Below are 26279 nucleotides of genomic sequence, written 5' to 3'. Positions count from 1 at the left end.
TTGCTGGGGAACATGGGCGGGAGGGGGTTGTTACGCCAGCCCCGTTCAAAAGAGACCTTAAACTACGGCTTTAACCACAGTGAATAAGGCTTTTTGCCTTATTCCCCATAGTTAAAGCTGTGGTTTAAGGTGTCTTCTGAACAGGGCCACCGTGTCCTGCTTATGGGTTCCTGGTTAAAGTAAAATAGAAGGCTGTGGTTGAAAATAACAATAGTACCATATGAGTGATAACACTCAACCACAACAGTAGTCCGGTACAAGTCCTGTTTCGAGGATTCTTCGTCAGTGGGACGCTGTAAAATGATACAAAAACACCTTACTCAGCATTTGTAACCAATCACATACGTTGTCATTTACTACATACAATGCAAGAAAACAGAGTCTATTGGCCTCACCAACTGGGACACAAAAGGAGCCGCGGCCGTACATTTAGAGTGGAACCCTCCAAGGTTTATCTAAAGAAGAAATAGTGAAACTTGTAATTATAATTATAAACTATCCAAAACCTAAGTTGATCATACAAAACTATACTAAAGACTCTCAAGGCTTATCACCATATCATTTTCACGTATTCAAGCCGTCAGATAATGCTCTCAATTTCTTGACGAGATTTCAAAAAGCTCCCAGTTCTTATAGAGCAGCGGTTCTCAACCTGTGGGTCGGGACCCCTTTGGGGGTCGAATGACCCTTTCACAGGGGTCGCCTAAGACCATCGGAAAACACATATTTCCGATGGTCTTAGGAAACTGTATTGACTGAACTATGTCATGTGTCATCTTTTGTATTATCAAAGCTAGTGTTATGTATTATTTTCATTACCAAACCATCCCATGACAATGGATCGTGTAGAGAAGAACGAAAATAATTTTATGGTTGGGGGTCACCACAACATGAGGAACTGTATTAAAGGGTCGCGGCATTAGGAAGGTTGAGAACCACTGTTATAGAGTGTAGTTAAAATAGCTTAATTGGCCACTGTGTGAACAGAGTGCTGGACTAGCTGAACCCTCGGTCTCATACAGCAGGGCTCTTCTTAAGCAAATACATCACCCCTTTGACCTAGAACCTGCTCACATTCCTTCAGTTTATGGATAAGTAATAGGCACGTAGGGCTGGTTTTCACACATTGTTCCCAGGAACGCTGGAGTTCCTCAGTAATGAAGGATGCCAAATGCCGCCTACTACCAACCTTCCTCTTCATTCCAAGACCTCAGGACAGCATTGGGGTTTTTTTTTTTGAGATAATGGCCTTTTCAGCAGCTGCACCAAAACTGTGAAGCACTCTAAGCCCAGGTACTTAGCGGCGGCTGCCCCCTCTCTGTCTTATAGTTGGTGAAGACATCTTTATTTTGGCAAGCTTTTGCTTTGCTAAGTACCTGATGTTTTATTGAAAGGTTGTGTTTTTATCTTTGGGCAGGCTTCAGCCTTGTGCAACCTACGTCTTAGTTGAAATCTGCACGCCCTACCCATACGTTCTGTGTTCACAAAGCTAGAGTACCTGCTCAGAAACTCTGGGCAGTTGAGGTGTAACTACTCTAAATTAAATGATCTTGCGTCTCCACCATTGCGTAACAGCTGTGTCCATCTAGTCCAGGTTTGCTTTAGGCCGATTCTGTTGAACAGTTTCAGTCCTGGGATGTCTCTTTAGCTTTGCGATCGGCACCCACTTTGTGATAGGTACAAGTGTCCATGTGTTGGTGGTGCCAGCGCTGCCACCACTTTACATCAAGCTGCAACCTGCTTTTGGTCCCAAGCCACCAGGTGCACAGAGCAGCTTAAGACGTCAAGGGGTGGCGGCGATTAATAGATTTAGGGCCCAACCCTACACTAAAGTTCAGACAGAAAAAAAAAAGCCCAGCTCCTAGCATTCCAGGGAGTTGTAGGGTTTCTCTCTGTCCTGACGTGCATAGGATTGGTCCCTTAGATAACTTCGTGGTTCTTAACCTCGTATCTGGAGTTACAAAATTGAATTGCCTCTTTTGCAGGTGGAAGACGAAATTGGCACCCTGCGCCAGGTGTTGGCCGCCAAAGAGAGACACTGTGGAGAACTGAAGAGAAAACTGGGATTGACCCCCTTGGATGGCCTGAAGCAAAACCTCTCGAAAAGCTGGCATGACGTCCAGGTCTCCAACGCGTAGGTGTTCCCTAGGAGGCTTGTGTGTAACCTGCAAAAAATAGGAGCAGTGGCCCTAGGGAGGCTTCAGGAAACACAGGGGGAAAGCGTACTTTGGCCAAACAGAGAGAGGATGCATCCTCCCACCTAGCCCACATCCTGGCTATGAAGTTTTGTCCTCCCGTGATCCTGAAGCAATTTGCTTTCTTTCCCAGAAAGATACTTGAAGGGTTCCTACATGAGGTTTCCATTGTTGGTCATGGAACATAAGAGCCCCGTTAAGCCGTGGGGCCCATTGCTGACTGGGGCAGCCCTGCCTGTGCATGAGGGGTGTGTTCGCTTCCTCGGATCGTGGTCTTAGCCTGGGTGATTTAAGTCGAAACGACCGTGTGGAGTTGAAAAACAACCAACCACCTCTCTGCGGCTTCTGAAATTGGCTTTGCGGTGCATGTTCTGTTCCATGCATCCCGTTCCACAATTTTATTTTACTTTTGTCATTCTAAACCACTCTCTTCGCCCAAAGGCACCGTGCAAACTTCAAAGCTCCCAGTACACTTTGTAACTCAAGAAAGCACGAAAGAAAGCTGTAAATTTAAGTGCGGCTTTCTTTTCTCTGATGGGAGTACAGCCTAGGCCAGAGGTGTAGAACCAGAACAGGACAGGGGGCCAAATTGCCCTTCTCCAGACCCTCTGTGTGCTGGATGATGTTGGTGGGTGTGGCCACACTCACGGACGTCATCACCTTGCCCATTTTGCCTTTCTCCATGCTGAGAGAGCCGTCGAGTTCCAAGTCCGTCGTCACGAAGGAAGGAAGGAGCTTGGCTGGCACTGGAGAGAGCAGCTATGCCTCCCAGTGCCACCTGCTACCTCTGATCTCAGATTGGTAGCAGGGGTGGTATGCAGGAGAATCCCTGCTGTTATCTCCAATCTCAGGTCGGAGATAACCACGTGGATTTCTTCAGGGTCAGGGCTTGGAGCCAACCCTGCCTACTAGAGGCTCTCATGGAGACTCTGTGGGCCAGTTGTGGAACCTCCACGGGCCAGTTAGGCCCATGGCTTGCACATCCCGCATCCCTGGCTAGACTCCTCTTTTGTCCTAGGCAGTCGTGAGTGTTGGGCTCTTGAAGCTTGCCCTGTTTTCAGGAGTGCGATTGACCCCTAGGTTTTTGTTTCTAGTTATATGAAAACCTCTGAGAAACTGGGAGAGTGGAATGAGAAAGTGACCCGGTCGGACCTGTGAGTTCTTCTCCCATCTTCCAAGCACTGCCTCCTCCTTCCTTGTCCTACTCTCCAGTTCGCTGCACCTTTTCCTTTTGGTTCCGAAGGAAGCTGGCTGTGTGCTTGGAATGCGGAGGAGCCGCATTCAGGCCTCTTGCTTATTCTTTGCCCCTAAACGTTTCTTGGCCATGTTCAAGATTGAACACCTTCCTGGCCTTCTGTACGTTCTCTTGTGTAGGGAAAGGAAAATTCCAATCAGTTACCAGATGACATTGGAGGTTCGCGAGAGTACAGCGAGGAATATTATTATTATTATTATTTAGAATATTTATATACCACTCCCCATTGAAAAATTTCGGAGCGGTGTACAAGGTAAAATGAAAAAGAAAAAACAGAATAAAAACAGTTAAAACAAAATTTAAAAGAAGCAATAACAGTTATCCAAGGCTGCATGTTAGAGAAAGGCTTCTTGGAATAAAGATGTTTTCAGGAGGCGCCGAAAGGAGTACAAGGTTGGCGCCTGCCTGACCTCCAGAGGCAGGGAATTCCACAGGAGGGGGGCCACCACGCGGAAGGCTCTTCCCCCGGTGGATTCCAATCGGAGGATGGATCTAGGTGGAACCACCAGGAGCAGGCCCTCGGATGACCTCAGTGACCGGGCAGGTTGGTAAGGGAGAAGGTGCGCTCTCAGGTATCCTGGTCCCAAGTTGTTTAGGGCTGCATTGATTCTTTGGGCGCAACTGAGTATCTGTCTGATCTGCTAACGTGGCACTTCACAGCGTAACGTCAGCAAAAGCGGTCCTTGCAGCTTTATTATTTATTTATTAATTACATTTCTATACCGCCCAATAGCCGGAGCTCTCTGGGCGGTTCACAAAAATTCTGGTGCTTGTGGGAGATGACAGATCGAGGCGTGGGTGCGAGCGGGTCAAGGCTAGAAAGGGCTGGCTGTGATCCAGTGCAGCCTCCTATGCCTAAAGGGCTGGAACTCTGTGTTACACAGTCGCCTTGCATGTTGAAACCCTGCCTGCAACTTCTGCCTTGCCAAGTGGTGTTGGGCGGAGATGATTTGCGGTGGAGAAGCATTGGGGAGGGACACTTAACCCCCCCTCTCCTGCCCATTGCTTTTCTCCTGCAAACACTTGCTGGGAACCCTGGCCTGTGGGGAAGGTTTCTGCACCCTCACCCAGCACGTCTCCCCTGCCATTGTCCCCACTGCTTCCATAGAATCATAATCATAGAATAGCAGAGTTGGAAGGGGCCTACAAGGCCATCGAGTCCAACCCCCTGCTCAATGCAGGAATCCACCCTAAAGCATCCCTGACAGATGGTTGTCCAGCTGCCTCTTGAAGGCCTCTAGTGTGGGAGAGCCCACAACCTCCCATGGGAACTGATTCCATTGTCGTACTGCTCTAACAGGAAGTTTTTCCTGATGTCCAGCTGGAATCTGGCTTCCTTTAACTTGAGCCCGTTATTCCGTGTCCTGCACTCTGGGAGGATCGAGAAGAGATCCTGGCCCTCCTCTGTGTGACAACCTTTGAAGTATTTGAAGAGTGCTATCATGTCTCCCCTCAATCTTCTCTTCCCCAAGCTAAATATGCCCAGTTCCTTAAGTCTCTTCATAGGGCTTTGTTTCCAGACCCCTGATCACCCTGGTTGCCCTCCTCTGAACACGCTCCAGCTTGTCTGCCTCCTTCTTGAATTGTGGAGCCCAGAACTGGACGCAATACTCTAGATGAGGCCTAACCAGGGCCGAATAGAGAGGAACCAGTACCTCCCATGGTTTGGAAGCTATACTTCTCTTAATGCAGCCCAAAATAGCATTTGCCTTTCTTGCAGCCATATCGCACTGTTGGCTCATATTCAGCTTGCAATCTACAACAATTCCAAGATCCTTCTCGTTTGTAGTATTGCTGAGCCAAGTATCCCCCATCTTGTAACTGTGCCTTTGGTTTCTATTTCCTAAATGTAGAACTTGGCATTTATCCCTATTAAATTTCATCCTGTTGTTTTCAGCCCAGCACTCAAGGACTGCTGGGCTGAGGAATCAGGGCAGCAGGAGTTTCAGCTGCGAGGCGGCTGCCAGAAACGTAGCTCCTCTCTCAAAGCGAGGCAGACAGGTGGCACAAGCTAGGTGCTCCGACTTACCGGGTGACGGGAGGTTGGAAGAGTTCAAGCTAACACAGCGGCAGCAAATCTACGCATCTCTCCTCAAAGCCCCGCTGAGCTCAACAGGGCCTTGCTAAGTAGGTGCGTATAGATCTGCAGCCTTCTCGGGGCATGCCGTCTTTCGGTTTTAAGGCAAGGAAGGGAATCTGTGGCCCCCAGCTCCATCGCAAGATCCTCGCTGGGTTTTGGGCTGTGCAGAGCAGACATGCTTCGGTGCTGCTTTTGTGTGGGTGGGAGGGGGGTGGAGGGAGGTGTAGGCGTGTACGCGGGTAAGGCCGGCTGTTTGCATGCCTCTCTGCGGAGCTGTACGTGCCTGTGTGTGCAAGAGGCATGGTGAGCGAATGAAAATGTAACCTACGTCAGCCTTGTATTTAACCACTTGCCTGCTCATCGTACGCAACCAGTAGTTGCATCCTGGTGAGTGAGCAGGCTGGCCGAGGAGGGGCTGAGCGCTCTGTGTCTCTTCTGGTTTCTCTGCTGGGCACGGGCGACGGGGGAAGCTCCATCTGCGTGTCCAACATGGAACATTGGCAGGCTGGTAGAGAAGGTGCAGACCTGTGTGCCAGACCCTCTCATGAGTAGAAAATAGATGAGTAACTTCTGGGCTTATTAACAAGGCTGACAGAGTCAGTTTAAAGCTAATGACGTGCCTTTGAAACTAATCCTTGCTCAGATTCTAAAGCTTAACTGGGATTTTTCTCGACACTCCCTACGAAATAATGAGATTTGGGGTTGAACTAGGTAATTCGCTGCCTGTTTGGTCATGAATAAGGCAACGACCTGCCCCAAATGCTAGGAAAAAACCAAAAGGCCAGAGTTTGGGTGTAAGTGTTGGGTGTTGGAGGCTGCTGTACTCTGTAGTACCTGCTACTCTCAGCGTGAGCTTGCTAGTTGCTAAAATAAACATTTTTCACCCTCATTATCCCAGATGCTGCAATGCAGCTAATTACAAGTGTCGGGCAGGCCGCGGGCAGCAGTTAGACACGCTTTCCTGCCATCTAGCCTTTCCAGTCAATGATTTTCCACAGAGGAGGCATACAAAGAAATTTTAAAACTGGAATTGCAGTGCTCTAGAAGCACATTCAGCACATTCTGGTCAGATGTACCTCCTCGCTTTTAGGTTTGAGCTTAAGGAAGGCCAGTTCTGTAGATTTACAGTTGAAGTTGGCCATGCACAGCACTGATTGGCTGATGACCGTGTTACCACAGACCCACCTTCCATCACTGCCCTTCCTGCAACACTTTGCAACCTTTTGCACTTGATTGTGCTTTAAAACAAATAAGGTGCCCAGTGAGTGTTAAATTGAATAAAGAGGTGCAGCACATTCTTTTAAAGCAATTATTCAATTCGCAGCGTTGTAGGTGAGGCCCCAAACTGATGATTAAAACAGCTTCTGAATCACCGGCAAGTATTTATTTTATTTCCAGCAGTTTAACCCTGCTCTTGAGCCCAGACCGCAGCAGCATACAAATTTCAGCAGCAAATCGGTGTCTCCCTTCAGGCTTACAGTCTGAAAGACGCGACACAAGAAATATGTCTGTCGTGGTAAAAGGTGGGAGGAAGGTGGGTTCACACTGTGGGAGAAAAAAAGCCATAATAAATGATGTTCTGATGCTCCTCTGTATATAACCATTGCTTTGTCCTATCTGTGTTGTCTAACTAGTAACTTATGAACCACTAAGCCTTGGGCGGTGGTTCTTCTCTTGTCTTCTACACTTAGATTGAAAGAGATGCTAAAATTCTTGAACATTTAAAACACCTGGAGTGCTCCAGATGTGTTGGACTGCACCTCCCAGAATGCCCCAGCCAGCAGAGCTGGCTGGGGCATTCTGGGAGTTGTAGTCCAACACATCTGGAGCGCCCCAGGTTGAGGAAGGCTGATTTAAAAGAAGGTGGTGGTGGGGGGAATCATTCCCTTTTGAACAGGATTTCCCCCAGAAAGCCTGTATACCTTGTGGACTGGTGGCAAATGACACAAACCACAGCGAAATTACCTAAAAACGTCGTCGAGATAAGTGGCTGATGTGACTGGATTATGATTTGGAGTGCCACGGAAGAGCCGTGTCCTAAATGGTGGCCCATACATAATTCTATCAATAAATAAGTATGGTATTGGCCCCTTCTCTAACCTCCGTTGTATTTATAGATATGTTTCGGCCAGCAGCACACTGGAGGACTGGAATGAGAAATTAACCCAATCAGACGCGTGAGTGCCTTAACCTTTAGCCTAAAGCACGCTCCCTTTATACCATATTATACCGCAGCTAACAGTTCCTTCCTCGCACTAACTACCTTTCTGCTTGATCCCTGTTCTGTAAATGCTACTTGTTTGGTGAAGAATGACTCTAGCTAAAAGCGTTGGGATGCTGAACTTTTCTCTAGGACAGTCACGAAGTGATTAATGATGTCTGCCCAGCGGTGCTTGGAAGTAATTGGCTTCATCTTTTCCTGGGATTCCTTCAGTAGATCTCAGCTGGGATAAAGCAAGTTAATGCCAGCACATAAAGTTATGGTCAGGGGTCTGTGCACGCTGCAGTTCTGTGGCTGTGGGTGCGAAATTCAGCTTTTTGAGTATTTCCGCTTCCATTTTTTAATATTTTTTTTGCAGTTTTCTAGCCCATAGAGCTGTGAAGTTATGCTTGTGAGTGTGTGGGTGTTCCTTCTGAAATCTCAAGCCAAAGGTGGTACTATTTATTTATTATTTATTATTTATTTAGAATATTTATATACCGCTCCCCATTGAAAAAATTTCGGAGCGGTATACAAGGTTAAATAAAAATAAAAACAGTTAAAGCAAAATTTAAAAGAAGCAAAAACCGAGATTCACGGCTGCATGTTAAAGAAAGGCTTCTTGGAATAAAGATGTTTTCAGGAGGCGCCGAAAGGAGTATTATTATTATTATTATTATTATTATTTATTTATATAGCACCATCAATGTACATGGTGCTGTACAGAGTAAAACAGTAAATAGCAAGACCCTGCCGCATAGGCTTACAATCTAATAAAATCATAGTAAAACAATAAGGAGGGGAAGAGAATGCAAACAGGTACAGGGTAGGGTAAGCAGGCACAGGGTAGGGAAAAACTAACAGTAGAAAGTAACAGTAGAAGTCTGCACAACATCAAGTTTTAAAAGCTTTAGGAAAAAGAAAAGTTTTTAGTTGAGCTTTAAAAGCTGTGGTTGAACTTGTAGTTCTCAAATGTTCTGGAAGAGTGTTCCAGGCGTAAGGGGCAGCAGACGAAAATGGACGAAGCCGAGCAAGGGAAGTAGAGGCCCTTGGGCAGGCGAGAAACATGGCATCAGAGGAGCGAAGAGCACGAGCGGGGCAATAGTGTGAGATGAGAGAGGAGAGATAGGAAGGAGCTAGACCGTGAAAAGCTTTGAAGGTTAACAGGAGAAGTTTATATTGGATTCTGAAGTGAATTGGAAGCCAATGAAGAGATTTCAGAAGCGGAGTAACATGGTCGGAGCGGCGAGCCAAGAAGATGATCTTTGCGGCAGAGTGGTGAACAGAAACCAACGGACTGATGTGAGAAGAAGGAAGGCCAGAGAGAAGAAGGTTGCAGTAGTCCAACCGTGAAATAACCAGTGCATGAACAAGCGTCTTGGCAGAAGAGACAGACAAAAATGATCGAATCCTGGCAATATTATACAGGAAAAATCGACAAGATTTAGCTACTGCCTCAATATGAGGAATAAAGGAGAGCGAGGAGTCGAAGATAAAGCCAAGGCTACGAGCTTCCTTGACCGGAGTAAGCGTAACATCATTGACAGTAAGAGAGAATGAGAGATGAGGAGAAGGTTTAGGAGGAAAAACAAGCAATTCAGTCTTTGCCATGTTAAGCTTCAAGCGACGATGAAGCAGCCAAGCTGAGATATCTGAAAGACATGCCGAGATACGATCGTGAACATCAGGAGAAAGTTCCGGAGATGACAGATATAGTTGTGTATCATCGGCGTACAGATGATATTGGAGGCCATGAGATTGAATAAGCTTGCCCAAGGGCAACATGTATAAGGAAAACAACAACGGGCCAAGCACCGAGCCTTGCGGAACCCCTACTGAAAGGGGAAAGGAGGAAGACGAGCTGCCATTAGCCAACACGCTGAAAGAGCGACCCGCTAGATAGGAGGCAAACCAGTTATAGACAGAGCCACAAAATCCAAGGTCATGAAGGGAATCTAAGAGAAGATCATGATCAACCGTGTCAAAGGCTGCAGTTAGATCAAGGAGAATAAGAACGGAATAATGGCCTTTAGACTTGGCAGTAAGGAGATCATTGGTGATCTTAGTAAGGGCTGTTTCGGTGGAATGCAGAGGACGGAATCCAGATTGAAATGGATCCAAAGCAGAGTTACTAGAAAGAAAGTCAAGACAGCGAGAGTAGACCGCACGCTCCAGGATCTTTGAAACAAACGGCAACAAAGAGACAGGTCGGTAGTTAGATAGAGATAGCCTATCAAGAGTAGGTTTCTTGAGAATGGGAGAGACTGTAGCATGTTTAAAAGCAGAAGGAAATGAACCAGAGGACAGAGAAAGATTAATAATATGTAGCAAGGAAGGGAGGATAGCAGGAATAAGATTAATAAAGACGCGAGAAGGAATCGGATCACGAGAACAAGTGGAAGGCTTCGAAGAGCGCAGTATTGTAGACAGTTCATCCGCAGAGACCGAAGAAAACGCAGAGAAATTTGCAGGAGGAGCTGACAGATGAGGAACAGGAACTGGAAGAGGAGCAGAGCTGGCCAGATCAGAGCGGATAGTTTGGATTTTAGCATTGAAAAAAGAGGCAAAGTTATTAGCAGACAGAGAGGCGGGGAGAGATGGCGGATTAGGCTTCAGAAGAGAATTGAAGGACGCAAAGAGCCGCTGAGGATGCCTAGCATTTGACTGGATCAGCGTTGAGTAGTACTGCTGTTTGGCCAGTGAGATGGCAGAAGAGAAAGAGGGGAGTACAAATTTGTAATGGACAAAGTCTGCCCGGTCCCTGGTCTTACGCCAAAGGCGTTCAGCTGCCCGGGAACAAGAGCGAAGGTAGCGGAGGGAATAGGTGAGCCACGGTTGGGGTTGAGAAGGGCGAGCTATCCGAGTTGTAGATGGAGCAAGATTATCAAGAGTTGAAGATAAGGAGGAATTAAAGAAGGAGACAGCTGAGTCCAAGGAGACAGCCGAACAGACAGAAGGAAGGGAGGAGGCTAGAGACTGGGAAAAAGCCTCATAATTGATAGATTGCAAGTCACGACAAGAGCGAGAAGCGGGACGTGAAGGAGGAGGATTATGAGTAATATTGAAAGAAACTAGGTGATGATCTGACAGCGGAAAGTGAGCAGTAGAAAAGTCCAACACAGAGCAATTCCGAGTGAGAACAAGATCCAGACAGTGTCCAAGGGAATGTGTGGGTGCATCAGACCAAAGCTTAAGATCATAAGAGGAAGATAATGAGCGAAATCGTAGAGCTGCAGCATCTTGAGGGTCATCCACATGAATGTTGAGTACAAGGTCGGAGCCTGCCTGACCTCCAGAGGCAGGGATGGTAGATGGTAGTGCTTCAGAGGCTGTGCCCATTTTCATGACTAGCAAGTAACTGAGGCAGGTGAGGCTTAAAGCTGTGAAGCTGAAGGTCTGGGTCCTCTTAAGTGAGCGTGATCAGCTACACCTTTGGTGAGCATCTCTGCTGACCTTTTGGATTTATAGCATCCGGTCTCAGAGGCGTGGATGGTGCTGTGTTTGGGAAGCGTGATTCTTTTGCTAGCACCTGCCCTGCATGCAGACTTCTTTACTAACTCCTCACACCTCTGTACTACCTGTACGTCTCTTCCTGTTGTTATTCAGACAGACGGGTAGAAAGTACCGCTGGTAGAATTTGGCTTTATTAAACTGAGATCCAGCCTTACGGTTAGCTTCTCGGTGCTGCTGCTGTCGTCCCGCTGAATGTTGACCTTTTTCTTTTTTGCCCCGGCTGCTCCTTTGAATCAATAAAAAACATACTTTGGTAGGGCTTAATCTGAGTTGGTCAGGAAATTCTACAAGCTTCAGTCACTTTCCTGAAAACTATCGCAGGAAGCCAAACTTGAGTGGAAAGTTTCCAGAATAGATTTGTTTTTTTAGAGAACATCTCTCGCCATGCCTCCCAAGTCTTTCTACCTAGGCTTGCATCAAGGACAAATGCTTCGCTGCATTCAGCGATAAATGGCTAGAGGGTTGGGAATGTATTTTGAGGTTATCAGGGCGTTCTGTGGGGCAAGTGCCTCTTCCCTATATATCCCCATTTAGCAGCTCAGGACCGAGAGCGGGGAGACGGGATGGGATTTAGGGTTGTGCATTTCCTTTGGGAGGTTTCTGCTTAATACGCAGTATTTTCCCATAGCAGCGCAAGCAAATTTATGAGCCTTCTGGCAGAGTGGGAAGTAAGAATTAGCTTCCGACACGCTATTGGTAGAAAGAGATTCTTTGCAGCGTTTAGAAGTTTCCATTATTTCTGGTGTCTGATCCTCTATGTGTGTGTGTGTGTATGGGGTTAGCTTTCAAAAACATCTTGCCTTGGAAAAATCCAGAGGCAAGGTATTGCTGGCGGATTACTTCAGATGTTTATGTGCAATGTTTGAAGGACAAACAGTTTGGATTTTGCTGAGCTGTTGATCATGGGGTATTATTTATTTATTTATTTATTTATTTATTACGTTTTTATACCGCCCAATAGCCGAAGCTCTCTGGGTGGTTCACAGAAATTAAAACCATGAAGAGCATAAAAACAACCAACAAATGTAAAGCGCAAATACAAAAAATACAATATTATAAAAAGCACAACAACAATAATAATAATAATTTATTTCTTACCCGCCTCCGATTGGATCGAGGCGGGGAACAACAGCAATAATAAAATACTGTTTAAAAACATAGCATGCACTGTTAAAAACATCCTAAAAGCATCCTAAAATTCTACTGGATAGGCCTGCCGGAAGAGATCGGTCTTGATAGCTTTCTTGAATGCTAAAAGACTGTCAAGCTGATGAGTCTCCTCCGGCAGGCCATTCCACAGTCTGGGAGCAGCAGAAGAGAAGGTCCTTTGGGTTATGGTTGTCAGCCTAGTCTTTGCTGACTGAAGTAGATTCTTCCCAGAGGACCTGAGCATGTGGGGCGGATTGTATGGGAGAAGGCGATCCCCCGCAGGTAGCCTGGACCCAAACCATGTAGGGCTTTAAAGGTAATAACCAACACTTTATACTTCGCCCGGAAACTAATTGGCAGCCAGTGAAGAGGTGGTGTAATGCAGCGTTCCCCAACCTGATGCCTTCCAGAGGTTTTGGGTTACAACTACCAGCGTTCCTGACCATTGGTCCACATTGGCTGGGATGGTGGGGGTTGAAATCCAAAACATCTGGAAGGCACGAGGTTGGAGAAAGCTGGTGTAGGGTGTACAACTTGTATAGGAGTAAGTTGATTAGTTGAATGCTTGCCTTAATAACCAGTCCCCAGCTGTTCCTTGCAATATCATAAGAGCTAACATAGGGTAAGGCAGTACTGAACAATCTGATGGGAATCATGTATTCGTTAACACCTGAGAACCAGCACGAAACAAGGCTGCAGAGGTGCTTCATGTGGTCAGGAATGTTTACATTTGATAAACAAGGAAGAGGTAAAAAGCTCTACTTGTTAGATATGGGTTTTCAGTGTTGAGACTGTATCAAGATTTTCCAAGATCAGACGGGAGGAGGGTTTTTTTTGTGTTGAATAGACCGGCTCCTTGTTTATTTTATTTATTGCAGTTCTATACCTCCCAACAGCCGAAGCGCTCTGGGCGGTTCACAAAAATTAAAACCATTCAAAGTATAAAACAACAGTATAAACGTTGTCCAGTGCTTCATTGCCTAACTTTCACTTTTAATCAAAAATCCGTTGCATCCCGCTAATGGAATTTGCATATCAAGTATACACATCAGAATTATTTATTTACAATATTGATCTACTGCTCCCCATTCAAAATTTCAGAGCAGTGAACAGATAAAGTAGAGTAAAACAGAATAAAATCACATTAAAATAGATTTTTAAAGGAAACCAAGTGCAAAAGAAACCGTGGCTGGTCATCAGGGGAAGGCTCCCTGGAACAAGGATGTTTTGAGGAGGCGTTGGAAGGAATACAAAGTTGTCACCTGACCACCAGAGGCAAGGAATTCCATAGGAGGTGGGGCCACCACACTGAAGGCTCTTCCCCTGGTGGACTCCAATTGGATGATAAGTCTATGTGGATCCACCAGAAGCATGACCTCAGTGACCAGGCAGGTTGGTAGGGGAGAAGGCGCTCTCTCAGGTATCCTTGTCCCAAGTTGCTTAGGGCTTTGTACACTAGTCCAAGAACCTTAAACCTGGCCCGTAGCGAATAGGCAGCCAGTGCAGTTCCCTCAGCAGAGGAGTTACATGCTGGAAAGGGGCAGCTCCAGACAACAGCCGAGCTGCAGCATTCTGCACTAGCTCCAGCTTCCGGAGCAGCTTTCAGGGCAGCCCCACATAGAGCACATTGCAGTATTCCAGCCTTGAGGTTACCAGTGCCTGTACCACCGTGGCCAAGCTATTCCTGTCCAGGAGAGGCCATAATTGGTGAACCAACCAAAGCTGGTAAAAGGCACTCTGAGCTGCCGTGGCCACTTGAGCCTCCAGCGACAGAGATGGATCTAAAAGCACCCCCAAATGATGAACCTGATCTTTCAGAGGGGGTTTGATTCACTATGCGTCTTACCCTTGTGACCCTGTGAACAACTTGCTCACTTACGTTTATGTTTTTATTATATGCGGATTGTGCTGACAGGTTTAGCAGGGCTTGTCCTGATGCGAGTTTCCTGTCTTGCCTAGAGTGGCATTATTATTATTATTATTAACATTTCTATAACACCCCATAGCTGACGCTATCTGGGCGTTTTACAAAAGATGAATTGTTGACAAATTACCGTATTTCTTCAATTGTAAGACGCCATCGATTGTAAGACGCACACTAATTTCAGTACCACCAACAGAAAAAAAGCTTTGATTCTAAGAAATAATAAACGCACCCGCGGTTCTAAGGCGCACCCTGTTTTTAGAGATGTTTATATGGGGGGAAAAGTGAGTCTTAGAATCAAAGAATTGATGGTGCTATATTGATGGTACATTGATGGTGCTATATAAATTAATAATAATAATAATAATAATAATAATAATAATAATAATAATGAAATACGGTAAATGTTGACAAAAGTAGAGGTGAAATGTCTGCAGAGGAACTCTTGTTGAGACTGATGACTAGACCACTTGAGGCTTCTTGTGGGGATCACACAGCCAGTACACTCCAGTTCCTGCACATAGAAAACGAGCATGTCAGGGGGAAACGGTTTGAAGTGAGCAGCCGCTTTGACCGATTGGGTTTTCAGTGGATATATTCCTGCAGAAGCTTTGCTTAAAGTGAGCACCCACTTGTAGTCTGAACTGGTTCGGCCCAGGCATAGCATTGCAACCCCAGTGTGCATTGAGCAATGGTGAGAGGGTCAAACGAGATGGATGGTGGTAGTTCGGTTAAACCCGGGTTTGCTGTATTCACTTGCAGGACAGATGGCTGTCCAGCTGCTTCTTGAATGCTTCTAGTGTGGGAGAGCCCACACCCTCCCCAGGCAACCGGTTCCATTATCGTACTGCTCTAACAGTCAGGACATCAGGAAAAACGTCCTGCCTGTTAGAGCAGTATGACAATGGAACCAGTTACCATTGAGCTTGGGGGCTCTCCCACACTAGAGGCCTTCAAGAGGCAGCTGGACAACCATCTGTCAGGGATGCTTTAAGGTAGATTCCTGCCTTGAGCAGAGGGTTAGACTTGATGGCCTTATAGGCTCGTTCCAACTCTACTATTCTATGATTCTATGAATGGAGAGGCTGATTTTAATGGCAAAAGCTGGATATGGTTGACGAGAGAGAGAGGAAGCCTCCTTTACTTTACTTCCCCACAGACCAGAAGGCTGTGATACTGGAAGTGAGCTTGACTTGTAGAAAAGTACCTGGGGCTGCAGAGTGCAGCCTGGTCAGGCGCACAGGTGGGACGGATTCACCGTCATGCAGGTTACTTTGTTAAGACTCACCATATACATGCCACCTGCATTGCTGTTTATACACTAACAGTGCATATCTCTGCATGTTTACTCAGAAGTAAGTCCCACTGAATTCAGTGGGTCTTATTTACAGGTGCAGGGTTGCAGCAAGCATTATTTAATGTTCAGAGGTGCTGATGGGTGCATGGGTGTCAAAATTATTATTATTATTTATTACATTTACATACTGCCCCATAGCCGAAGCTCTCTGGGCGGTTTTACACTTAAAAAACAATATATACAAATTTAAAATCACAAAAACAGACAATTTAAAACCACAAAAACAGACAAAAACAAACCCAGGGGAGAAGAGAAAAGATGACAATGTCTGCCCCAGTTGGGCCTCGTCAGGGAGATTGTTCCACAATTGGGGGGCCACCACAGAAAAGGCCCTCCCTCTTGTTGCCGTCCTCCAAGCTCCTCTCGGAGTAGGCACCCGGAGGGGGACCTTAGATGTTGAATGTAGTGACCGGGTAGGTTCATGTCGGGAGAGGCGTTCCGTCAGGTATTGTGGCCCCAAGCCGTGTAAAGCTTTACAGGTTAAAACCAGCGCCTTGAATCGGGCTCGGAAATATGGAAACAAATTTCTAAGACGCTTGGCTATAATACGTTTAATTGGTTCTTTCTGCACAGAAATGCAAGTGATTGCCTCACTGTTTTCTGAAATACAGTGTTTAGGATTGAAAAATATACTACGCTATCTGAGTCTCTAGGTAGGTGGTAGCAAAATCCCAGTAACAAATAATTTGATTCTTAAAAGTATTGCTACTGTCCCTGTTTAAAAATATCAATGTTTAATGGTAACTGATAGGAAATACTTTCCTTATATAGCAGAAGCAATGTTGATTAATTTATCACTATTTTTCCTTCTAATCTAATTCTGTCCCAAACTCATCTAGTGCTTAAAGCTTCTTTCTTTCTTTCTTTCTTTCTTTCTTTCTTTCTTTCTTATTTTTTTTTTTTTTGGCAATTTCCTGATGGACAGTAACACCTGCTTTGATAAGGGTGCAAAGGAAGAGTGTGGAGTTGTAAGAAGTGGAAAGTCACCAATGGAATTTAACAGACTTTTAGTGCTGAGCTCTCTTGGTCCCATGCTTTAACTTATGATTGCATTATGAACCAGCTGAGCAATTTACACCCTTTTAAACTTACTAACTGAAGTGTCTCTTTGGCTGCTTCGCATCTTAAGTGTGCCGGCATCACTAAACTAGCCTGTTTCACTGCAGAAGTCCTGAAGTCTGCAAAATGCAGAGCCAGAGGCAAGTGTGATTTTCCAAGTGGGGATTGCCCACGCGGAGACCCTGGTTCAAAATGCCCACCCTCTTCCTTCCTCCCTCCCGACAGCAACTGTTTTCCAAGCACCAGCTGCGTTTCCTTTGCTGCTTGAGTCCTTTTTCCTAATTACTGCCTTCAGCTCTTAACAGCCCTTGTTTTTCTCGCTCAGCTACAAGAAGACGCAGGAAACGCTGTCGCAAGCAGGACAGAAGACTTCAGCTGCCCTTTCCAACGTGGGCTCCGTGATCAGCCGGAAGCTTGGAGATATGAGGTAAGACGTCTAGCAGAATCCTCACTTCTGTGCTAAGTCTGCATCAGAGAGAAAAGAAGTTGAGCGTATTCGCATAGCAACAGTTATCCTAACACCTTGGAAGTAACAGATCTCGGTTATGATGTGGTGATATAGGTTGGCTGTCCGCCTGTATTTAAAAGCTGGTTCTTTTCACTGAAGTTTTCGTGTGAGGGGTGATCATTCAACTTCCCTTTTAAATGAAAGTTACCGTTTGATCGCTCTATCACTGGTATTCCAAGATAAAAGCACAGAAAAACTCTTTGATATTGGTTTTTTTATCATTGGTATTTGTATAATATTCTAAACAAGGGATTACAATGGCTTAGAATTTAATTCCACAATGTCCTAAAAATTATTCTTTGGCATACATTTCCCACATCTTAATAACATTGCTTGATCGCTGTTTTACTGGTCAGTTGACAAAAACATTTTTAACCAGTCAAGTGGTCTAAATTTATGAATTAAATGAGAATCAGACTATGAATGTAAGGTCATGCTCTAAATGTTAACGTGTTCAGAATTCCATATTGGGCGGGCACCCTTCCAAACTCCCTGGGTGCTTTCACGTTTTGTATTTTTCAATAAAATGTAAGTTGTCTAGGATATATTGATCCATGGATGCAGCTGTCGATTTGGAAACATAACCAGCCCTCATCTTGAACTGCACGTCTTTGCTGCCCTAAGTACAAGGCTAGAAGCACACCAGAAGCTCAGTGCTAACAGAAGATACAGGAAGTCTCTATTCTGCAGGGATCCACATTTAAATATGACACAGTAGTGTTAGCTTGCAAAGATTTAAAGTTGAATATTCAAATCCTAGGGCAGCCTTCCTCGGTCTAGTGCCCTCTAGATGCGTTGGACTACAACTCCTAGCATCCCCCAACCAGCGAGTATCTGGAGGGTGCCAGATTGGGTAAGGCAGCCCTAGGGTAACTGATGGCAGTATTTCACATACCTTTATGAAGTAGAGCCAATGATCCCTTCCAGACTCTTAAGGGTTTTTCTATCTGTAGGCAGTTGATCTATATAGCCTAGCATGGTCTGAAACGGCGTAATGTGTGTAAATAATTAAATATGACGAAGTGGAATTCAGTCCTTAATTCATCACACAACTGTGATTTTTCCAGGAACTCTCCCCTCCCACTCTTGCTGGGAATACCTGGGTGGTAAGCGTGTGGCAAACTCTGATCACATAATAGCGCATCGAGGTCAATATGCACCTCTGGCAAACCATTCTTTTCGCATTCATTGAGTTAAACAAATTTTTGGTGCATTTTTCTTTGCAAAAGCAACAACTTTGCCTAAACGTTCCAATTTCCTGGCAACTGATGTAGCTTGTATACAAAAAGGCTCTTGTTTCCATTTTTATCAGTTGCAGCTTACATTCTGATTTGGTGTGTTAATTTGATGCGGTTGACTTCCTGATGTGGATGTTAACACAAATTGCAAGGCATCTACTGTGCTGGTAGCAAAGGCATGAACTAGATCTCTTACAAAAAACGGAAGCATTTCAATGTTCATGGAAGCTCATTAAACTGAATTACCAAACCTTTGACCTACAAAGCCGCCTTCTTCTTCTTCATAATAATAATAATAATAATAATAATAATAATAATAATAATAATAATAATCAAATAAACCAGAGAGCTTTGGCTGTGGGGCGGTATATAAATGTAATAAATAAATAAATATTTATTTGTTACCTGCCTCTCCCTCCGGATCGAGGCGGAGTACAACATAAATACAAATGCTATAAAATACATATAATTAAAACATTTAAAACTAATACATTATTAAAAGCAGCACATTATTAAAAGGCATCTTAAAATTCAACTGGGTAGGCCTGCCGGAAGAGATCAGTCTTTACAGCTTTCTTAAAATCTGGAAGACTGTTAAGTTGACGAATGTGGTCCCCCCTAGGTGTACCAGTGACCAGCCTGGCTGCCATGTTTTGAACTAATTGAAGTTTCTGGACTAGGCACACAAATAGCCCTATGTAGAGCGTGTTGCAGAAGTTGAGCCTCAAAGGATGATGACTTCTCTTCCTCCTCCTCCTCCTCCACCACCACCATCATAATAGGGAGCTAGTGTGGCCAAATCGCCCAGGATCTGACAGAAAAGCAGGATTAAAATGATCTGTTGTGCTAATAAGGAGGGTAAGCCTGAGGTTGGAATAGTTTTGTGCTGCCTCCCATAACATTCCTGGATTGTGATGAACTTGCAACAGCTGCCCTGATAGCTTATCTCCAGAGGGTAGTCCTTTTCAATCCACATCCTAACGAAGGAATGCCTTTTAAGATATGGTTGTGTGCTATCTCAAGTATTCGAGGCAATAAGCCTGGGTGCCCCAGTTGCTGGGGAACATGGGGGGGAGGGTGCTGTTGCACCACGTCCTGCTTGTTCATCCCTGGCCGATGGCTGGTTGGCCACTGTGTGAACAGAGTGCTGGACTAGATGGACCCTTGGTCTGATCCAGCGTGGCACTTCTGATGTTCTTAAGAGTGAAAGCAGCAAGAACAGGGAACGTGGGACTTCCCTGCCACGAGAAGTAGCAGGCTGCTACTCAGCCCACTCCCCTAGTAACGTCTAGTTAAATCTCAATGAACATCACTTTCCTGCCAATTTCCCTCCACTCCTGCGAGCTGCATCCAATGAGGCATGAAGGGGCAGCCTCATGGTCTCCGCGTGGTCTCATCCTGCCCTCCGTAAAGGCTTTCCTTTGAGTCCTTGCCTAACCCAAACTCCCGCAAATGAAAGGCAAACGCCTCTTGCTGCCAAGGTTGGCTTATGTGATCAGAGATTAATTTTTGTGGTGAACCTCTTCATTTGAGTGGAAGAGAGATGGCCTCTCCGTTCAGCCTCATCGCTCCTCTTTGTCATGAGGACTCTTTGAGATTCTCCTGTCTCTCTTCGCACTGTCTTCTCCTCTATGAAGCAAAATGCCCTCTTATTTTGCTAGTGTGTTTGAAGTGTGATCTTGGGAGGGGCTTTCCAGCTTAGCTGCTTACAACCTGGGGGGCGGGAGGGGGAGGTTACGGAAGAGGTTATAAGTGGAAGTCAAAGAATGACATCTGATCTCGGTCAAATCCTGGCAACAGGAGCGTCCTTAGAAGTGTAGTTGCCTGCTGGATTAGCCGGCAACCTCAATGCACTGTCTAGACCAGAGGTGGACGTCTTGTGGTCTTCCAGAGGTTCTGGCCTACAATTCCCATCATGCCTAGCCAACATAGCCAATGGATATAGGGCAAAATATCTGAAGGACTACAAGTTGTCCACAACTGGTTTAGACTAGCCTTCCCCAATCTTGTGCCTACCAGATGTGTTAAGACTACAACCCCCAGATATGTTGGACTATAGCTCCCAGATGTGTTGGACTACAACTCCCATAATTCCCAACCAACATAGCCAATGGATATGGGGCAAAATATCTGAAGGACTACAAGTTGCCCACTCTTGGTTTAGATTAGCCTTCCCCAATCTGGTGCCTTCCAGATGTGTTGGACTACAACTCCCAGATGTGTTGGACTATAGCACCCAGATGTGTTGGACTACAACTCCCATAATTCCCAGCCAACATAGCCAATGGATATAGGGCAAAATATCTGAAGAACTACAAGTTGCCCACTCTTGGTTTAGATTAGCCTTCCCCAATCTGGTGCCTTCCAGATGTGTTGGACTACAACTCCCAGATGTGTTGGACTACAACTCCCATAATTCCCAGCCAGAAAGACCAGTGCTGGCTGGGAATTGTAGGAAGTTGGCAGTCCAACGCATCTGGAAGGCGTCAGGTTTGGGGAAAGCTGGTCTGGATCTTTTCCATAGTATTTAACTACCTTAATATCCATTGGGTTGGATCCAGAGGAATTTAGTCATGTTCTAGTCCCATTGATTTCAGGTTCCTCTTGATTCAACCCATCACAGTTAGTTAATCATTGTAAAAGGCCCAATTGAGATGTGGCTGATCTCTCCTCTCTCTTCCTTTTTTATGCATGGGATTAATGGCCCTGCTGAATTGGCCAATTTCATGGTTGGATGCACACCCTCACTCAGGAAAATGGGGAGCAAATGCCCGCCGTAATACTCTAGCGTCTGCTTCTTTCATGCTTGGTGTGAATTAGACACAAGCCTTTACGTGGCACTGATTTTTATCACGTGTGAAATTTTGTAAAGACCACCCTCCAATATTCTTTTGGAACAGGGTGCTAGTATCTTCATTCGAAGATCTTTTTTTTTTTTTTTTTTGCACCCGAAAACTGCCTGGTGTGGTGGTGTCTGTCTTCCAAAGGTTCCCAAACTCATTTGCTAATCCCTCTCTCCAGAGATTCAGGTTCTTGCCTCTTCTTGCTTAGGGAGTTGGAAGCTCCTTTGTCATTTCCTGTGGACTCTACAACCAGGATCTGCCACAGATGTATTATTCCACCACCCTGCAATCTTGTAGTTCTGTTGGAGATGTCTAAAGGGAAAGGCCAGGCTACTGTCCCATGTCCGTCAGTGGCCCTGTTCAGAAGACACCTTAAACCACGGCTTTAACCATGGTGTATAAGGCAAAAAGCCTTACGTGGTTAAAACCATGGTTTAAGGTGTCTTCTGAACGGAGCCAGTGTGTCTTTAATTCTACATTTTATCTTCCTTTTCTGCCCCTTGCATGTGAACCCTTCAGGTATCAATTTGGGGGGCAGGGGGATTAAGGTAACCTGATGAACCTGTCAGTGGTGGTTCTGACTGGCTGAAAAGCAGGAGGTTGCTGAGTATATTACCCTATTTCTTCGATTCTAAGACGCACTTCCCCCCCCCCATAAACATCTCTAAAAACGGGGTGCGTCTTAGAATCACAGGTATGTCTTAGGGTTCCCCCCCCCCCCCGTTGGTGGTACTGAAATTAGTGTGCGTCTTACAATCGAAGAAATACGGTACTTGTTGGTATTTATAAGGACTTGCCATGTACTTGCAGAGTTATCGGTTGGAAATGAAATGTTACTTTTGTTTGACTTTGACGCATGAATGCCAGCCGAGGAAATGCCCAGTGCCAGGGGTGTAACCTCTCCTGGTGCCATTGCTTGTTCCTTGCCCCTTCTTAATGTGTCTACTGGGTGGGTTTGAAATGTGTTCCTAATTGGCTGTCTTTCACTGCTTTCACTTCCTGCTGCCGCTGGATTCTCCTAGGGCCCATCCCTTCTCGCATTCTTTTAGGTAAGACTGTGTAGAACTATATCCACGGGGAATCTAGTTAAGCAAGATTATTTTCAGAGGTGCGCACTGTTTAGAATGTGAGGCTGACTCTCAGCTGAAAGAGAGGGAATAGGAAGTCACGAAGGTCAACGGTCTCTCCAGCCTTCAAACGCTTGAGCCTTCTGTACATGCTGCCTCCACCTTTGCAGGGAACTCCCAAAAGCAGAGTGTCCCAGCTCCCCGAGGCCGCTTAGCCTCCCACGATGCATCCATGCTCACAAACGCCTAGCAGTTCAGGCACAGAATGCTGCGCTCTGGGGCGTGTTGTGTTCAGAACTCGTTTGAAGTGTTCAGCAGCTGGCCGTACAAGAGTTTTAACAGCTTTCCCCCCTGGCTTCTTTCAGTGTTTGGCTCAGGTGAAGCCAGAGAAAACAGTTCAAGACTCTGTAGAGCAGCTAATTCTGGGCTGGGCGGACCACTGGTCTAACCCAGAAGGAGGCAACGTTTTATGCTCACAGCCACACCTGCAGTGTCAACATCTCCGAAGGTTTCACTGCATGCTCGGCTGGAGCTTCCACGAATGCTAGTTGGGGGATTTATCGTGCAGCAAAGGCCGCTCAGGTTCCACTGCTACTTTGCAGCATTGGCAATGGTGTGTTGCATTGCCTCTTTCTTTATATAGATGTAACTCCAGGCCTTGGTCAGGGGCCAGCTGCCTCTCTCCCTGGTCCCTTGGCCAGAGCACCGTATTAAAAGGCTTCCCCCTAAATTAAGTGGTGTTCTGTGGGAGGTTTTGCACTCCGCGCAGAGCCAAGCGAAATGCTGCTGCTGCCGCCTCTAGTTGAATTGCAGTTCCTCTGTACTCTTTGGCCTCAGCGCATCATGCGGTCTTCTCCTTTTGCAGTGAGACAGTGGGCTGGAACACTGCCCCTTAGACCAAATCCTTGTGCCACTAGCAGATCTAGACTGTAAGCTGTTTCGGGCAGTGACCTTTCTTGATTATATCTGTGCTATAAACCATTATGTGCATTTGGAAATAATGAGAAACTTCCTCAACCTGAAGCTCTTCAGACGTATTGGACGGCAAGAGGGCTGCTTTAGGCACCCCTTTTCCTATCCTATTCTTCAGGAGCAATCCTATGCATGTTGAGCCAGAAAAAAAGGCTCACAACTCCCAGGAGGCCCCCAGCCAGGCATGCTGGGAGTTGCAGGGTGTTTCCTTCCCCCGTCTAAACACCCATAGCATTGCGCCCTTTATGTCCCAAGACAAGCAATGACATTGTGTGCCCAATTTCTTACCATTTGGCGATGAGGCTGTTTGTGCAGGGCACTGGGATCCTTTGCTTTTAATTCTAAACCCATTTACGTTGTCCTCTCTTCTCTGGAGGAATTTTCTAGGGTGGGTGGGGGCACTGGTACCGGAACTGCACGGAGCCTTCTAGTAAAGCATTTGTGTTTTTAGATGCCCGGTCTAGTGTGCTAGATAGGAAAAGAGCGAAGGAACTAAGCCATAGATATTTCTATGGTTGTTGATTTTTTAAAAAACAAAACAACATAGATATCTTTTGTGAACCCCCCAGAGAGCTTCGGCTATTGGGCGGTATAAAAATGTAATAAATAAATAAATATTTCTATGTAAACTGTATCCCTACTAGGGCTGTGCACTGACCCCCAATTCAGCTCAAAGGCTGATTCGGAGCCCCGATTTGCTTCGCGGTGCTTTGGGGGTTGCCCGCCTTGCTTTGGGGCCGAAGCCAAGGCGAGATTCGGGCCCTCCGAGGCGACTCAGCCATTTCTGGGCGCAGCCAACACCCAGAAAAGCCTCCCTTTCCCTGCTCTCCCTGCTTACCTGCCGCTGTTGCCTCGCTCCTGCCACCATCGACGCCTCTGATGCCGACGACAAGAAGAACCAGGCTGTGATTTTAAGATATCGCGGGGGCTCTGATTAGTACCTCTATGGCCACTGTAGTTTGTGGCCAAAGAGGTACTAACTAAACAGTTTAGTACCTCTATGGCCACAAACTACGGTAGCCATAGAGGCACTAAACTTAAAATCGTGGCCTGATTCTTCTCAGATTCGTCGTTGTCGTTAATAACGGCAGCCGGCAGGAGCGAGGCGGTGGCAATGGCAGCAGGTAACTGGCCCAGTGCCGCTCCGAAGCTTTGGAGCTGATCAGCTTCGGCTTTGGGGCGCCTTGGGCTGAACCAGAAACGCCTTGGAACTGAGGCGAGGCGGGCTGAATCTGCCTGCCTCGGCTCGGATTCGGACATTCGTCCGAGGCGCTGCACAACCCTAATCCCTACCCCCCCAAAACACCAATCCTGCACTGAGGACGTCTCTCTCTCTCAGCTTTGCAACTTGTACATGAATCATCCGAACGGATGCGATGGGGATGACCGGGTGCCGGGTGACTTCCTGGGTTTTAACTGCTTCTAATGTTTCCTCCTTTCCCCTTTAATGCTTCCGAGTAGCAGCTACTCCATTCGTCACTCGATAAGTATGCCAGCAATGAGGTAACGTAGCTCAAGTCCCATCTCTTCCTCCAGATCTGTATTTGCTGCGGTGGGTAGAATGGGGTGGGCGTGTGCAGTGTTATACATCCAAAAGTTTAGGATGAAGTTGGGTATTATTAATAGTCACTGGAATGTATAGCCTGCCTTTCAGCAAGGTTCTTGGGGCACTGAACAACCAAGTACAGTTAAAAATACAAACCAGCGTGTTTTATTTATTTGTTAGAACTTTAATATTCATTCCTTCTGATACAAAAACACCATTCAAAGTGGCTTTCAATTCTTGGAAGTTACAATTTCGCGAAAACGTAAAACAGAAGAACACTAGAACCCAGTGGGGTCCTTCCATGAAGCTGATTGGTGGGAGATTCAGGACAAATGAAAGGAAGTCCTTCACACAGAGAATAGCTAAACTATGGAACTCGCTACCACAAGGAGAAGAGAAGATTAGCCTGGAGAAGAGAAGATTGAGGGGAGACATGATAGCACTCTTCAAATACTTAAAAGGTTGTCACACAGAGGAGGGCCAGGATCTCTTCTCGATCCTCCCAGAGTGCAGGACACGGAATAACGGGCTCAAGTTAAAGGAAGCCAGATTCCGGCTGGACATCAGGAAAAACTTCCTGACTGTTAGAGCAGTGCGACAGTGGAATCAGCTACCTAGGGAGGTTGTGGGCTCTCCCACACTAGAGGCCTTCAAGAGGCAGCTGGACAACCATCTGTCAGGGATGCTTTAGGGTGGATTCCTGCATTGAGCAGGGGGTTGGACTCGATGGCCTTGTAGGCCCCTTCCAACTCTGCTATTCTATGATTCTATGAAGGTGTAGTGATGGCCACCAATTTGGATGGCTTTAAAAGGGGGTTGGATACATTCCTGGAGGAGAAGGTCATCCATGGCTACTAGCCCTGATGGTTATGTGCTACCTCCAGTATCTGAGGCAGTAAGGCTCTGGAGACTAGTTGCTGGGGAACATGGGCTGGAGGGTGCTTTTGCACCGTGTCCTGCTTGTGGCTCCCTGGTCAACAGCTGGCATTGTGTGAACAGAGTTCTGGACTAGCTGGGCCCTCAGTCTGATCCAACAGGGCTCTTCTTATGTTCTTAACAATAAGTCAAGAAGAAAGGATCAACAGTTAAAACCCAGACATTTGTTCCATCGGACAATAGCCCTGTTGAAATGAAATGCATTTCAGTAACTAGCGGAAAGCAGTGAGGGAGGAGGCCAGACACACTTCATTCGTGCAGGCCCAGAGAGATGCCCTAGATGGGATTTGGAGAAGGCCCTCTCCTTTGGGAGCAGAAAAGTTAACTTGGAAGGAGGTGGTCGCTAAAGTCTTCTGTGGCGGAGTCGTTTAGGACTTTAAGGTGATTGTCGGCATGTTGAATTGTGCCTGGAAGCAAACTAGCAACCGATGCAGCTG

General features: G+C 46.2%; 1 protein-coding gene across 5 annotated transcripts in view; it reads left to right on the top strand.

Annotated features, from left to right (window-relative positions):
* The window catches only part of TPD52L2 (TPD52 like 2), a 40469-nt gene that overhangs the window by 6617 nt on the left and 7573 nt on the right, over positions 1-26279 (top strand). For 2 of the 5 annotated variants that reach the window (XM_063147435.1, XM_063147433.1), the window contains exons 3-5: positions 1986-2134; positions 7648-7707; positions 17058-17159. In XM_063147435.1, the coding sequence (XP_063003505.1) occupies positions 1986-2134; positions 7648-7707; positions 17058-17159 (311 nt within the window). Of the gene's footprint in view, positions 1-1985; positions 2135-3289; positions 3350-7647; positions 7708-17057; positions 17160-26279 lie in introns of all 5 variants that reach the window. The other 3 variants (XM_063147437.1, XM_063147434.1, XM_063147436.1) reach the window with 3 other exon arrangements.

Source organism: Elgaria multicarinata, chromosome 1, assembly GCF_023053635.1.
Source record: "Elgaria multicarinata webbii isolate HBS135686 ecotype San Diego chromosome 1, rElgMul1.1.pri, whole genome shotgun sequence".
NCBI lineage: Eukaryota > Metazoa > Chordata > Lepidosauria > Squamata > Anguidae > Elgaria > Elgaria multicarinata.
The sequence above is the reverse complement of the archived record's forward strand: the minus strand, read 5'-3'. Positions and strand labels throughout refer to the sequence as shown.